Consider the following 15855-nt stretch of genomic DNA (forward strand, 5'->3'; position numbering starts at 1 on the left):
TAAAGCACTGACAGTGCCCGGCCCATGGTAAGTGGTAGCCATCAGTGTAACCTCTGGGCCAGCGTTCCCATCCCTCCCTGGGTACTGGAGCCTCCTGGGGAGCTTTCCACACACGGAAGCCTGGCTTGCCCTTAGAGAGGCAGATTCCGTTGCTCAGAGGTGGGGTCTGCGTGTGAAGCTGTGGAAACTCTCGGATGATTCTGCTGTGCAGTCAACAGAGAGGACTGCTCCGTATCAAGCTGCTCATTGTGCAGCTGGGTAAACTGAGTATCTGAGAGGCAAAGTGACCCATGGGTCCTCTGGGCTCCCGTTCTGCCTCCTCCAAGACTCTGCTGCCCTCAGATGGCTTGTTCGTGAGGGTGACACCAGGTGAGCGGGCTGGGTGGGAGCTCTGGCCTCACTGCCAGTGACTTGCTGTGCTGTCTCAGGCATAGCCTTTCCTTCTCTGGGACTTAATTGCCCTTTTGTAAATAATAGCCACCCCTCACACCCCTGCCTCAGGGAACAGAGATGGTGGTTGTCATGTGGGGTCTCTGGTCCCCCTCCCCGCACAAGAATGCAGGATATGGTGAGGCCAAAAAGGAACGCCAACAGAGCCATAGATAGGGGAGTCATACCACTATATTCTCGCTGGCAGCTGGGTTGGAGACACAGGAAGCAGGAGCCACACAATCCACAAACTGCCGTCCGCTTCTCTGCCAACCAACAACCCCCTAGCTCAGCCACAGCGGTTATATTACTGGCCAATGGCTAACTGGTAACAGCTGATGGCCAACTAGTCACAGCTGATGGCCACCTACTACCCGAGCCAGCACCTTTTCACGTGAGGCCGAGAGCCTGGAAACTGCTCTCTGGGGCTCTGTCCCCACAGTGGTCCTGTCGGGGCCAGCCTGATCCCTTGGAGCCTCAGTTTCCCCATCTATGAAGTGAAAGTGTTGGGGAGATGCTGCCGCACCTGTGTCCTGGCTGCCTCCAAGGCCCCAAAGGCTGGCAGAAGCTCATGAGCTCCAGCCTGTGGTCCCTGGGTCCACGTGGCTTTTACCCTGCAACCCCAGATTCTGTTTAGTTTCCTAATGCACCGGCTCCTTGCAGGGGAACGTGAAGCTGTGGAGACTAACTGTCTCTTCCTGCTGTCCTGGGCTGCCTGGGCGTGAGGTCTGCCAGCCCAGAACCTCTGAGAAAATATTTAGACAGTAACCGAAGCCTCAGCCACCTGCTTTCCCTGCAAATGCGCAGCTAATCTCCTGGACGTGCTCTGCCTTGTGTCCAGCCTCAGGAATGACGCTGGGGTGGCTGGCCCACCGCTGCTGTGTGGGAGTGAGACACGCTCTGCTGTCACAGAGTCCTGGTGGGGCCTGGGAGGCCGTTAGAGGTTGTGCAGTCCAGCCCTTGACCCAGTGACAGGACCGCGTCATAGCTTCCTGCCAACTCTTGTTTGTACACCTTCAGGGATGGGGAGCTCACTTTATTCCAAAGTAGTAATTCTGCTTTAGAGGGCTTTGCCTTTTAGGAATCTGAGATTTGGTCTCAGGCTGTTTGGGGGTCTCCTAGCATAGTCAGCTCCCTGCAGAGCTTTGGGGTTCAGACCAAAGTCCTCCTGGGTCTTTTGTGCTCTCAGGCACACCTCCAGCACCTTCAGCCACCCTCAGGTGTGAGGTGAGCAGACCTCTCTGTGTCCTGGCCCTTGTTCTGCACAGACTCTTATTTGTCACTGGCAAATTAACCAAAACAAAGAAGCACTTATTAAACCTCCAACATGTGCCAGGTCCTGTGCTGGGCACTGGGGCCACCGGGCCACCAGCACGGTTCCTGCTGTGACAAGGCAGGCACAGTAAAGGTGAGACTCCAGGCCTCCCCCAGGGGGGCCCGAGCCTGGGCTTGCTGAGTTGAGCCGTCTAGGCTGCCAGACCAGCAAGAATTCCCAGCCTGCCCACACTGGGGCGGCATCAGTTCTTTTCTGGAGAATTTCAAACATACACAAAAGTACAGAGAATCGTGTAATAAACCCCAGAGACGTGTATAATGGACCCATCCTCCAGCTTAGCATTTTCACCTCTAGGTGAAATCTCCTCTGCGCCCCACCACCCAAATTGAGTTGAAGCCTGGCTGCTCCAGTTCTTTGCTTTGCCCTAGAATCCATGCACGGGGCTCCCTGGCCCCGCAAGGCTCAGTAGGCCCAACCTTCTGTATAGACAGGATCCATCTCCTTGGTGGCAATGCCCTGCTCGGGGCTGCCTGGAGGCCCATTTCCTTGCTGGCCTCTTGATGGCCCTTCCACAGGGTCTTGTTGCACAACTGGGCCCCTGGGAATAAATCAAAGAGCTTTGGCTCTGCAGCCATAGGGCTGACAGGGCTGGCAATTCCTTCCCGGTTCACGTTCCACTTGCATTTTCCCCCAGAGACATGATCACTTAGAAACCTATAAATCCCTGGCAGGGCTGATGGCCCAGGCGAGTATATAAATCGGGACTTGTAAAAGCGTAATGGTCCCCTCCGGACAGCGGAGGAGACGGGCGTGTGCCAGAACTCCTAAGGACCAGTCTTGGGCCTGTAATGCAGATCAGCAGGGGCAGATGGCTGGCCCGGGGGCCACAGACTGCCCTGGAATTCCAGCTCCGCCCTGACTCTCTTGGTGGCTTCAGGCAAATCCACTCTGAGACTCAGTTCTTTCCTCTAGAAAATGGGGTAATCACACGTACCTTATAGAGTGTTGTAACAAGGTCACATACGTTTTGGAGGAGCTGTAAGCATGGGATGCAGTAGTTCGTTGGGTAGACTGACAGATGGGTGTGGCTCGGGACCAGGAGGCCTGGGCTCTCTGCTGCCCGTCACCGGCCGGCTCTGTCTGCGTGGGTCTCCTCATTTGGAAAACAAGGGGTTGGACATGGGACCAGCTCACAAATATTTATGGTAGCCATGCTACACACAGGGTTCGGTACAGACAGATCTATGTTTCCTTGCTCCCATCTCTCCTGCTCCATCGAGGGATTTAACAAACAGGCATTGAGCACCTGCTGTGTGCCAGGCGAAGTTCCAGGAGCTGGGCAGTCAGTAGTGAGGACAGATGGCCTGCCTCAGGGTGTACGTTCTCGTGGGAGATTCCCCAGTCCATTCCCTCCACAGCAGTAGGTGGGAGGAAGCATCCTCAGGTATAAATGTGATGGGTCACTGCCACCTGCCCCTTGCTTGGCGTCTCATTCTCTATGGGTTTCCTCATCTGTGAAGTGAGAGGGGGGAGAGCTGGGTCATGGGGGGTATGCAAGGGCCAGTGGGAACAGAGAATATGGGAGGCAGGGGGAGTCCCTGCAGGGCAGATCCAAGCATGGGGAATCCCTGTGCCCTGCATTAAGGGGATGAAGGGCAGAAGCAGAGGTCCTAATACCCAGTCTCCCCCAGACCTGTGGCAGGTGGAATTCAGGTTGAGGAGGGGTCGCCTTGCCCCGAGGCCTCTCCAACAGCACTCTTCCTGGATGCCCCCTTTTCATGGCTCTCTGCACCAGTCACCAATGTTCTATGTCGCCTTGGGAAAGGCACCACAGAGAATTAGGGACACTGAGCAAGGAGGGAGCAAAGAAAGGAGAGTAGGGGGAGAGAGAAGAAAGAAGTCCTTGTCTTGCGTTAGACCTGGAAGCTTAAAGAGCGTAAGGCAAAGAGAAAAAGGAGGGAAAAGAGACCAAGGGAATGAACTGGGAACAGTGGAGAGAGAGGAAGGAGAGAATTGGGAGGAGACAGGAAGGGACAAATGGGGAACAGCAGGGAAATGGAGAGACAGAGAGTGGAAGGGTAGAGAGCCAGAGAGAACTGCAGGGGAGCAAGGGGGAGCAATGAAGGAAGGCAGAGGGACCGGGAGCTGGCTGACAGGGACACAGGGAGACAGAAGACAGAGGGCCCCTGAGGGAGACGGAAACAAGGCACTGGACAAAGGCTAGGGCTGCGGGGGCCGCCTGGAGTGGCTGGCTTGGAAGGGCAGCACGGTCGCCTGGTGTGCCTGGGCACTGTCCCCTGCACTCTTGGTCTCCTTTGGGGGCCCTCAGCAGGCTCAGCTCCACTGCCCTAGAGGCCCCACAGGGCCCCCAGCCTTGGCCATCCCCCAGGAGCTCTCCAGGTGAAAAATACCAACCTCCTCCCCCCTGAATCCCAGACTTCCTTGTGTGAGGGTGAAGTCATCCCTCCTGCCCATTAGGGGCAATAATCACCATGCCCCCTGTGATGGCACGGACTCCTGCTGTAGGGTCCCTGGCCACGGTCTGATCTCAGGAAGGACTGTGGTGTTTTCTAAATAAGAGATCAAAAAAGCACTGGCTGGGCAGGGAGCTCAGGTCCAGGCTCAGTCCTACCCCAGGGCCCCACCGCTGCTGAGCTCACCTAGGACTAGGAGAGAGACCCTAGGGGCGGGGCGGGTGTGGGCGTATCATAGTGTCAGGCCAGGCGGCTCCTAAGTGGCCAGGGGAGGAGCAGAGGCTCTGGGCAGGCCCCAGCGGGAGAGGGGCACAAGCACATTTACCGCGCAAGGTCACCATGAAAGCTACAGCTTACCCTACTGTAGCTTTGGATGCCTTCCTCTCCAGCTCACTTGTCTTTTCTCTCTCTCTCTGTTTCTTCGCCTTTGTCTCCTTGTCTCTTTCTCTCTCTCTCTCTCTGAAATTAAATGGGATCCAACTGCCAAGCTCCATGTGTGTTCTGCTCATGGCCTCAGCCCTTTCCGTTATTAATAGAAATGTCCTCACTGTACAGCTTAATTCTGCTTATCTGGAGAGGATTAAGCGTGTACAATGACATGCAGTATTGATTGCTGAGCTTCCCTGTTAAAGGAATTTTGCCACGGCCTAATTAGTTCCATGACACTACTGGAGGGTGGGACGAAGGGGCGAGGGGGGCCTGGTGGGACTCAGGAGTCCTGGGTCCTCATCTCAAAAGCCGCTGTTCGGAGCGGCATTGGGTCAGTCTCTGCCCACTGGAGGCTTGGATGGGCCCTGTTCCGGGAGGCTGGGGCTGAGAGAGGAGGAGGGAGCCAGGCTGCCCCCAGTCTCTGGGGGGTAGGCAGGACAGTGGGTGAGAGGATGTGTGCCAGCACTGGAGGCTGGGGTTTGAATCCCAGCTCTACCACCCGCTGGCTGTGCTACATGGGCAAGTTACTTACTGAACTTCACCTTCCCTCAGTCTCTGCATCTGTAAAATGGGGTAACTGTCAGGCTCTGGCAGGAAACAGACGGCCCTCTGACTGAAGCAGTTGAGGGTGTCATGAAGGGACTGCATACAATGGTGTAGGCAGCATATCAGGTAAACCAGGGCGCCCTGACTTCCCTAAAAGTGGGAGCCGTTCCAGCTCCACCCATGCCTGAAGGGGGTGCACAGGGGGTGGACTGTGTAGACAGGGCCGCTGGACTTCAGTGGAGGCCACAGCCGCTGGGGCCCTCCCTATCCCCCTACATCCCATGCTAAGCTCCTGATTGGCTGGAGCCAGAGGGAAGACACAGTCCCCACAGGTCGGCCCTGGACACAGCTTTGGGGGGAACGCGCACCTGGTGGGTGAACAGGAGTCGGAGAGCGGAGTCATGTGAAGCACATTCAGGCCTGGCTCAGAGCTGCGGGGACCTGGTCAGATGCAAGTGCGGCCTCCTTAGACCTGGGGAGGGACCAGGCCTGCACCATGGGTTCTGTCATCCATGGCTGGGTAGGCTCTCTGAGCCTCAGTTCCCTCTATAAAGACAGAGGTTGAGATCTTTCCATCTCACTTTGCCTACTTAACCCTGCCATGCGGTACAAAGAGGGGATAGAAGGATGCTTCATAAGGCTATTTCCAGAGCACAGGAGGGCTCAACACACAATAGGTGCGCAGCAAACGTGATCTCCCTACTTCAGTAGTGATGAGGCAGGAATTTGCCTTGAGGATTTTTTACCAGGTGACCTTCAGGGTGACGTGGTGATGTAGGACACTATCAAGGCCACCTGCACAGGCCTGGACAGGGGTCTGTTCCCGGTGCTGGATGATGGGGACGGAGACAGGCAGGGCAGGGCGGCAGCCCAGGGAGACATGGTGCCCTCAGAACCAGCCTCCTCACGCTCCCTCCCCGGCCGTTCATGGTGGGGGGGGCGGGGGCTGTGTGTGCAAAGGAGGTTCAGCATCCCGGCCTGCCTCCAGCGGCCTTGCCTCTGCCCCTCGCCCTCAGAACGTGCTTGGGCTTGGTCCCTGGAAGGCCTGCTCTGTTTACCCAAAGCCATGGCAGAAATGAAGTATTTTTCCACCTGCCGAGAAATCAGGGCAGAGAACAAAGTTCTGGGTCAGAAGGATCTGGCTTCCAATTTCAGTCTCACCTTGGTCTGCTCGCCTGCCGATGGGGATAAGCCCGCCTGTAGGTGAGGTCCTGGGACTAGTACCAGAGTCTATAAGGCCCACAGCCATGGTGGGGACATGTGGCTCAGGCACTCATTCCCACTGGGGTACCCAGGGCCCGAGCTGGTCTCCACGGGGCCTTGGGAGCCCCCACACTGGCTCTGTAAAATACTCCTCCACCCTTGTTCTGGTCTCGTCCTCTAGGCTGCAATCACTAAGCAGAACCAGGCCCCCAAGTTTCATTTACAGTTTTTAATGTTTTTCTTGCAAAACCCAAAATATAAAACTGGCAGGGGAATGGAAAACAAGTTCTGTACATTTTATATACACGAGGTCTGTGATTTTAAAACTATTTGGGAGAGAAAGGGAAGACACAGTCAGGGAACGTCGCAGGTCACAGATCCTGATGGGTACCTCTGAGCGCCTGGCTCAGGCTTGGACAGTTGCTCCCGGCCAGTGCTGGGCGGCCGCTACAAACCCAGCACCCTGAGGGCGTGGAGAGCTTTGCTCTGGCTGCTCAGGCTGGGTGCATGGAGGTTGGGAACACATGGGAGGTGGGCAAGGTAGCATCTGTAGTAGACGGTGGACAGGTGTGGGCTGGGCCTTCCTTCAGGTGTCCGTGTAGATGGAGGGGATGTGACTCAAGCAGTGGTCGAAGGCTCCATTGGGGAAGAAGCTGCAGTCCTCGGGGCCGCTGGACACGATGTCTTCAGATGGCTGTGGTGGCAGCGCTGTGGGACCTGGGGCCTCAGCCAGGGCCTCGTAGCCTAGGGGTGTGTGGGGGGAACAGGGTCTGGGCTGGGGAGCTCAGAGGCTATGGCTTGTCATCTTTCCCCAACCTCCAGACCCCCCCTCTTGCCCAGGGTCTCTCCTTACAGCATCCCCTCCACAGGGCCTGCTCCGAGCCCTCTGCCCTTCCAGGTAGGGGAGGTGGATGGTGGGTGCGGAGGCGCCCTAGTCCTTGCACCTTAAGAGGCCCATGGCAGCTGGGGAGACAGGCAAGTGCTGGCTTGGGGTATCTTTCACCCAGTGCTGGCCTGTGGGGCAGAATGTGTAGAGGAGGGGGTGAGGGTGGGCAGGTTCCCTTCTGGCAGAAGGACCCCGGCCCAGCCCACCCTTTCAGGTTCCTCCACCCCACCAGACACAAGAAGCCTAAAGAATGGGACCAGCACTCACTCGGCACTCACTAAGGGCTCGAAGAAGTGGAATCTCATTTAAGCTTCACAACAATCCTGGGAGACTCATTATCCCATTGTACAGCTGAGAAGACGGGCTTAGAGAGAGCGAGATACTTGCCCAAAGTCATATTGCTGGTAAGTGGCGGAGCTGGGCTTTGAACTCAGGTCCATCTGGCTCCAAGACACCTGGCTCTTCCATTGGACATGCTGTCTAAGTGTGGGGTCACTGCTCAGAGGCCCTCAACCTGGGAGGACCTGGAGAGGGGCCTGCACAGGCTGCCTATCCAGTCCTTGCCCCAAGGGCTCTGTGCCTGAGCTGCTGTCATGAACTTCTACAACCTAAGACAGGTGGGCCTCAGTCTTCCCATCTGTGCTATAAGACCAGGCTGAACTATTCCTGAAGAGGAGGTGTGGGCAGCCTGGGATGGGTGCTGGATGCTACGCTACCACCCAGACAGGGGAGAGGGGAGGCCAAAAGAACCCCCTAATCTATGTGGGGGGAGGGAAGTTCCTTTTCACCCCCTAAAAACGGTTTATTTCAGGCCTTGCTCCTAAACCAAGAAATCCTGCCTTCGTCTGTCTGGGACCTGGGTGGAGGACCGGGCCGTGTGAGTGAGCAGTGCTGGGCCAGCGGCCGGTGCCTAATCATACACCCATCCACATGCGTGCAAACACAGAACACACCCACCTGTCCCTGCACACCCTGTGACTGGGTACCCATCTGCCTGTGGTGAATGCATATGACACGTCCACCCACAGATATACTTGCACCCTACTCAAACACAGTCTGTGCACAAAGATGGGGTCACGGGATAGGGGACCCCGGGGTGTGCACAGAGGGGGTCACGGAATGGGGAACCCCGGGGTGTGCACAGATGGGGTCACAGAATGGGGAACCCTGGGATGTGCACACAGACGGGTCATGGACATTGGCAGAAGCACGATGTGAGCACACGTGCACTGAAGCTCCTTATACACTCGTGGGCCTCACACTGCCTGGAACCCACCGGCGCTGGCCCCACATGCAAATACACACACAGATGTGTCCATGGACACGCGAAGAAAGAACACAGCCACAGGCACGGGAGCACGTGTGTGAACAGGAAACATGCACTCACAGCTTTGTGTGTGCTCGACTGTGGCCTCGGAGCTCGTCCCTGTGTCTTTAACCTCCACCCCAGCTTCACTCACCCAGAGCAGCCCCAGGGGTATCTGGGACAGGGTCTCAGGCTCCCCTTTGCCTAGGGCCCCCATCCTACCGAGGCCTTGTAGCTTCCAGCTGGACCCGAGCTCTGGGGCTGGTCTGGGAGGGGACTTGTCTTGGGAACCACTCACGTGTCCTGCTCTGACCAGGACTTGCCCTGCCGGCCTGAGCCCGACTCTACCTCGGGCCATGTACAGACCTCCCCTCTCACTGGGCTTCTGCACCCCAGCCAGGGGCATTACCTGGGGAAGGCCCACGGCCCTGCATGGGACACACATGTAGTACAAGGAACAAGCACGACCTCCAGGCTCTGTCCCTTCCTAGCAGAGTGGCCTCATCTGTTAACTGGAGATCAGTATTTGTCTCATTCCCTGCTGGATCCCCAGGGTCTACAACAGTGCCTGCACATAGTAGGTGCTCAGTAAATGTTCAAAAGGAAACATCAACTAGGCTGTGGGCTCCAGTCTGATTCTTCTCTGCTCTTCAGAAACCTGCCAGAGTGCAGACATGTACAAGCCGAGTGACAGTGTGGGAGGAACAGACCGTGGAGTCAGGCAAGTCCCCATTCTGTATGATCCTGGGACCTCACTGTGCCTTTAATTCCCCCTCTGTAACCTGGGGATGCCTCTGCCTCATAGGGCTGTCCCCAGGCTGTGGGGCAATGTGCATAAAGCACCCAGCACAGGGTTGGCCCTTGGTAGGCGCTCAGGGGAGGCAGGCAGGGGGCTTACCTGTGGCAGGTAAAGGTGCACTGAGGCTGTGGTAGCCATTGGGCCGCAGCGCATTGAAACCGTGGGCCTCCTCGGCCAGCCCATCTCCACTGGCTGCTGGCTCGGCGGTCCGGTAGCAGTCACCATAGGGGAAGCAATTTTGGATGGAGTGGAAACTGCCCTGGTACCCTGCAGAGAGAGGCAGCAAGGGCTGCATTCACAGAGGAAAGAGGCCCAGGGCAGGGAGGGGCCCATCCCCACTGCACTGTTCAGCCTCGCACATTGTTCTGTCCAGGTGTGGTGGGTGTGACTGAGAGAAGGGAGCCCCAAGGCGGAGAAGGTACCAGGTGTCCTGCCCCCCCTTTCTGCCCTGCATTGGAGGGGTTTGGGGAGGTGGCCTCATGTGGCTGTGCCTGACTCGTGTCATTTGCGGCTGACGAGAGTGCTCTGAGGGAAGGGACCGTTGGCTCTCTCTTCCCCTCCCCTCTGAGATAACCAATCACTCACTGCTTCTCCAAGCAGTAGGTGGTTCCCTGCCTCTGCCGATGCTGCTCCCTCTGCTGGGAGAGCCCTTTGACACCTTAGAGATGGAGCGAACTCTTTCCCCGCTCAGAACGAATTTCCTCCAGGAAGCGCTCCTGCTGAAGCGTGTTGGGTCACCTGATGCCGGTTTCTCCCAGTGTGGCCTTAGTGACCACTGTCATTCTGTTCCCCACCTGCCTCCCCCTGGTCGGTGACCCATCTTTCTTGGGCACCCTAGCAGAAGTCAGTGCGTGTATAGGACAGGGACCCGGGCCAGAGCTTACCTTGCGGGCTGGGCAGAGGAGGGGGTGGAGGGCTCTGGAAGGGTGGGTAGGGTGGCTTGCTGGGGAGTGTGGGGAAGGGCTGGCCCCCTGGAGAATGGCTCTGGGAGGACGGCGGCAGCGGTGGTGGCCCGAGGCCCTTCAGTGGGCTGACCATGGGTGAGAGGAGGCTGGGTCCCAACCTGGAGAGAACAGAGATAGCCATGAGCGATATGGGCTCTGGGGTTGTAGGGGCCAGAGGCATGGCTACTGCTGCTTGCTCCCCTCCAGCAGTGGTGAGCTCACTAGCTGACTTGCTCAAACTTACAACACTGCAGTTAGAAGAGGAAGTTTTATTTCTGATTATGTTTAAACTGGAGTTAAATTTTAAAATCCTGTAAGCGTTAAGGCCCAAAGGAATCAGTAAAGAAAAGCTTCCTTCTGGCATTTAGAACTGACAGTCAGCAAGAGACACTGGTTATAGGCGTGACCTTCGGAGTTGACAGAACTGTGTTTAAAAGCCCATCTGCTCTCACTGGCCATGTGATTTGAGGCAAGATGCTTAATATCTCTGAGCCTTGGTTTCTGACAGGGTTGCTGTGGTCTCTGCTTGGCACACTGCAACTCTTATAACCCCGCGCAGAACACCAGCCGACCTTGCTGAATCTAACTTTGTGCATGCAGGAACGGGCACGCTGAAAGCCTTGGCAGTTCCTTAGCAGAAGACTCCATGGCACTAACAGTCACCATTCACTGAGCCTCCATCTCACCCCAGGCCCCGTGGGAGATGTTCCTGTGTCCTTCTCACCGACCAGAAAACCAAGGTTCAGAGAGGATGCCTAAGTTAGTCCCGGCCACACAGCACTGCCATGCACATCTAGGGAGGGTGAAATAAAGAAGGCAATGTACACAAGCACCCAGTATGACGTCAAGTATATCCTTAGACACTCTGTGAATCACTGTCATTATTACCAAGATGAAGGGAAGGAAACCTAGCAGGTAGGTTTGATGTCCAAGTTGGCCTTTATTTCCCTCCATGTGCACTTTCAGTGACCTCTGTCCCCATCCCTGGCCATCTCTCCTCCACTTGCATACATCCTGTGATGGGGGACTCACCACCTCCCTTCATACACAGCCTGAGGGGATGCAGCCCTAAGCCTGTGCTTGCTGGAAGCTCATGTTCTGAAACAAGCCTGCCGTGGCTGAGCTGTGCAGTCACCCGGACCCAGCTGAGCGGAGGTGGGCCATCTAACTGGACGGCACTGCCTCGTGCTGCCTTCCGAAGCCTCCGGATCTGTTCACAGGAAATGATCCTAGGCTCAGTTGGACTTGGGGGCTTTTGGGACCAGGTTGAAGGCTCCCAACCTATAATGCATTTATGTGCATTGCAGAAAGAGGGAGAGAGTGAGCGTTTGATCTCCATTTTCTTATTTGCATTTGTGGATTTGTTGGACCATCCACATTAAAATACACTGCAAACTGAATGTCACAGCTCTAGGTGACCTTTGCAGGCTAGGCATGTTACCATGGCCAAGACACAAGGTGTTCACGGCTGGATCAGCGCCTCTCTCTGGGGAAGGACTATCTTGAAACCAGAACGGGGATCTGGAAATTGGTCAGTGGGCTCCATGTCTGTACCTGTGCTGGGTCCCTGTCTGCTCCCTCCAACCGGGGCATCCTGATGTCACTGCTCCTTCACTGCACTGTCACCATTCATACGTGTGGGACCCGACCACTGTGAGTGTGCTGAAGGCAGCAAGAAGGGGGGCCTATGCACTGGGTCCCTGGTCCTTAGCCCAGCACCTAACACCCTGTACGTACTCGTCAGCCTCAAGTTAATGGACTAAATCCTCCTCCAGCCTCTATGAATGAACGATCATTCTCGTCATCATGAATAGGCCAGTCTCACAGGGCTGGCAGGTGGGTCGGGTCTGCCACTGTGCTCTGTAAACGGTGGAGGGCTCTGCACAAGCCATGGGATCTCATGACCAGCTCTCCCGGCTGAGGCTGGACCCCGGTATGGCCAGGAGGGTGGATGCTCCTTCAGGCCTGCTGGGTGGTGTCCGCCTGCTGTATGCCCACCCCAGCCTGGCACCCACACTCCAGCTCTTTCCTGATTTCCTGTCAGCCTCCTGCCCTGTAAGCTCCTTTGGGGAGGGCCAGGTCTCGGTCCTGTCCGTGCCATGGTGCTCAGCCCTGGGCCTGGCACACAGCAAACAGCTGATACATACTGACAAATGGGTTTCTGAATCACTCAGCGACAAAACCCAGAAATTAACGGTGCTACAAAATTAAGGAGAACCAGATCTGAAGGGGAAAAAACATGCATTTCCAAAGTTTGTTTTTCTTGTCTTAAAGCTGCCATAAATTCACATTTGGCACCTTCACAGCCAGTGAAATTAAACAGAACATGACTCTCTCCATAGCAGACGTGAAGGCTGAGGTTATGCTGCTCTACCTGAACCCTTTAAAAGGAAAAAAGATCCTCTGGAGCTCCTCTTCTGAGTCATGCAAATGATTCCTAAATCAAATATTTTTGCTACAATTGGAACCTATAAAAATTACTATGAAACCCCACTGGCCTGGCAGACTGAGGGCTTCATACCTTGTACAGGGCTGGGGAAAACACCACCCTGTTCGGCGTCTCCTCCAAGCCAGAATAAATAAATTTGGTCATGAAGTCAGGCCCTCTTAGCATACTTTTGAGTGAATCAGATAATTCTGTCAAGCTATTTAAACGTCCCAGCAAACCACCGGGGAGCCGCGAGTGGCCTTCCCTGTTGACTTTGGCAGGGAGTGGAGGCTGAAGGCCTTTCCACCCCCCTCTTCTCAGGGGCTGAAAAAAGAAATCCATTCAAGCTGGGCCCAGGCCTGGTGTCAGGCGTGAGCACCCTTCTCTCCCGCAGCCCAGAGGAGCCTGGGCACCTCGCAGTTGGAAGACTTGAGCCCAGGCTCCGGCAGGCATGGCTGGGTGGGCAGGCTGGGGGTCTGTCTCGGTCTTGTCACCACTCTGCCACTCGTTGCACGAATTCTTGACGGGTACTTATGCAGGCGGCAGGCAGGTGATGAATGAGGCAGAGCAGAGTGCACAGGCTCGAGCGGGGAAAGGCCTCTGTGGTTTATTTTTCTTGGGTTGGAGATGTTTGGGGCTGGCTGTTGGGTGAGCAGGTGGCCTGAGCCGGTGGTGGGTGGGTGGGGGACGGGGGCTGTGTCCGTGGAAGCTGTAACACATACAGCGTCAGGCATGTGCTGGGATCTCACTACCTTCTTCCAGGAGGGTATTTTAACGTCCACTTCACAGAGGAGGAGCTGAGGCTTGGGGAGGGCTTGGTTTTCTGGGTCCTCCTTTGCACCACATCAGCTGCCTCCTCATGGGTCTCTGCCCACCCACAACCACAGTCTTCTGCTGTTCCACGAATGGCACTTCTGCCCACCCAGGGGCTCACCCCTGAAGGCCCCTTCTCTCCCCACAAATCAGAGATTACCTAAGTCCTGCTTATTCTATGTCATGAATGCTTCTGGGGGTGCTTCCTGCCCACCTACCAGCCCTGGCTCAGGCTGCCACCCGCCCCACACTCCACCCCACATCCGATGCCCCCCCAGCAATCTAGGCCCAGGCTGCAGGATGTATGTTCTCATCCCCAAACGTGACCACATCCCTGCTTAACACCCTTCAGACAGAGTCCCATCACAGGCCTCCTGGTCTGGCCCTGGTAACCTTTCCCCTGCGCTTCTCACCCCACACAAAGGTTCCTGTTTCCCAGAACACACCAAGCTATCGCCATGCTTGCCTCCACTCTTGCTGTTCCTTTCTCTCAACCTCTCCACTCAGCCAACTCCTACTTAACCTTGGAGGTCCAGCTTAGCACCTCCTCCGGGAAGCCTTCCCTGCCATCTGCCCCCACCGCACTGGGTTCTCCTCTGGGCTCCCACAGTCCCCTCTGCTTCCTTCCCTCAGAGCACTTGCCCTGTTTAGTCAACCTCTTCAGGTCTGTCCATCTCCCCTCCTCACAGGGAGCCTCTCCAGGGCTGGCCCAGGGCCCCCCACACCAGGGTCTTCATAACTGGACATTAAATAAATGGGTGAGTGAGTAGGAGGAGGAGCCCAGTGAGGAGCGTAGGCAGCACATTTGGTAATGAAGCCAGGTCCGACCCAGGCCCAGGTGGCCAAGGCTGTGGTCTCAGGGAGGTGGAAGGAGCTGGGGCCAGGCCTCAGGGGACACGTGTGACCATGTCCTGCCGGCGATAAGCGAGAATGGCAGGGAGGGCAGGTGGTAGGGCAAGAAAAAGTTTTCTGCAGCGTTAGAGGCCAGCAATAAGCACAGGCACCATCTCCACCCATTAAGTGGCCACAATGGGAACCACGTTGAATGCGGAAAGAGGCCACCCCTCCCGCAGTGATCCTGTAGGAAGCGCAACGGTCACAGCCACAGTGGTGAAAAGTGGGGCGAGGCCCAGGCAGGCATCTCTGGAGTGGGCAGCAGGCAGTGTGCTCACCAAATGCATAGTGCGAGCCAAACAGAAGCCAGAGTGAGGCTACCAGGAGGCCTGGGTGTGGCAGCCCAGAATGCAGGGGTCACGTGAGGGCACGGCATCTCCCCAGGGCTGCCCCAAAGGGGAGGAGAAGGTGCAGCATCAAGAAGTCCAGGTGCCGAGACCAGCTACCAGGTAGTGTTACTGTGAGGCACCAGTGAAATCACGCATGGAAAGGGTTTGGTACAGACGCAGTATACAGGAAGTGCTGCCTAAACACGGGCTACTTTCACTGTTAGTAACAACCATTGAGTGTGTGGGATGCCTGCCCTCACCTCCTCCCATGCAGGTGCCTGCTTGCTGCCTTGGAGAAGGGCTGGCTTGCTGTACATACCCATCCCTGGTGTTCTCAGCCGTGGGCAGAGGGGACAGATGATGGGAACTGGTGGTGGCGTCCATTGGGTGGTGCCTGGAAGGGACATCGTGCGTGGGGGGCAGGATGCCTGATGCGAGCCCATTATGGGGGGTGATGGAGCCAGGATACACGCCTGCAGGGAAGCAAACAAATATCGCTGGGCTTCGGCCACTCCCTAGAGATGGCTGTGGATGACCTGGGAGCTGTGTGTGTGCTTATATAGACAGAAAGATAAGAAGGGAAACCAGCAAGGCTGTGATAATAGAAGGTCAGGGGCCCAGACAAGGGGGACGATGGTTTTATTCTGCTCTGTTTATGCCTTGGCTGAAGGGCTCTGTGCAGGGCTCAGGCCTATTCTGATAGCAGAGTTCCGACGAGGAGTTATCAGAGACATGGGGTGGTCAGGCCGTGCGTGCGTGCGTGTGCGTGTGCTGGGCAGAAGGGTTATATGGAGCAGGCTGCCTCAAATCTCTGGGGCTGTTCTGTGAAAGAAGGGGCTGACTCTGTGTATGCGTGTAGCCTCAGAAGCAGACAAGGATCCTGGAATGGAGAGAAGCTTTAGAGAAGAAGACTCAAGCTCAGGGCTGGGCCATTCTTTCTAACAGGCTGAGCTGCTGTAGGGTAATGGGCTGCCTTTGGAAAAAATGAACTCCCCATCATCCCCGGAGATGTGCAAGGAGGTCCCGGATGTCCACTGCAAGGGGTTCCAAAGAGAGCATGACTATGCTAGCTGGATAGCAGGCTGGCCTGGGAGACCTC

The 15855-nt window shown here is 56.3% G+C and overlaps 1 protein-coding gene across 4 annotated transcripts in view; it reads right to left on the reverse strand.

The window, feature by feature from the left end:
- Window positions 1-6571: 6571 nt before the first annotated feature.
- Window positions 6572-15855, reverse strand: part of GLIS1 (GLIS family zinc finger 1) — a 212879-nt gene continuing 203595 nt past the window's right edge. For 3 of the 4 annotated variants that reach the window (XM_019742765.3, XM_019742763.3, XM_019742764.3), the window contains exons 8-11: window positions 15076-15229; window positions 10233-10411; window positions 9448-9615; window positions 6572-7101 (exon numbers count right to left, since the gene is read on the reverse strand). In XM_019742765.3, the coding sequence (XP_019598324.3) occupies window positions 6944-7101; window positions 9448-9615; window positions 10233-10411; window positions 15076-15229 (659 nt within the window). In that variant the 3' untranslated portion in view covers window positions 6572-6943. Of the gene's footprint in view, window positions 7102-7210; window positions 7372-9447; window positions 9616-10232; window positions 10412-15075; window positions 15230-15855 lie in introns of all 4 variants that reach the window. The other variant, XR_016018632.1, reaches the window with a different exon arrangement.

This window comes from Rhinolophus sinicus, chromosome 14 (assembly GCF_057876585.1).
Source record: "Rhinolophus sinicus isolate RSI-liver-muscle chromosome 14, RSI-T2T, whole genome shotgun sequence".
Classification (NCBI taxonomy): Eukaryota; Metazoa; Chordata; class Mammalia; order Chiroptera; family Rhinolophidae; genus Rhinolophus; species Rhinolophus sinicus.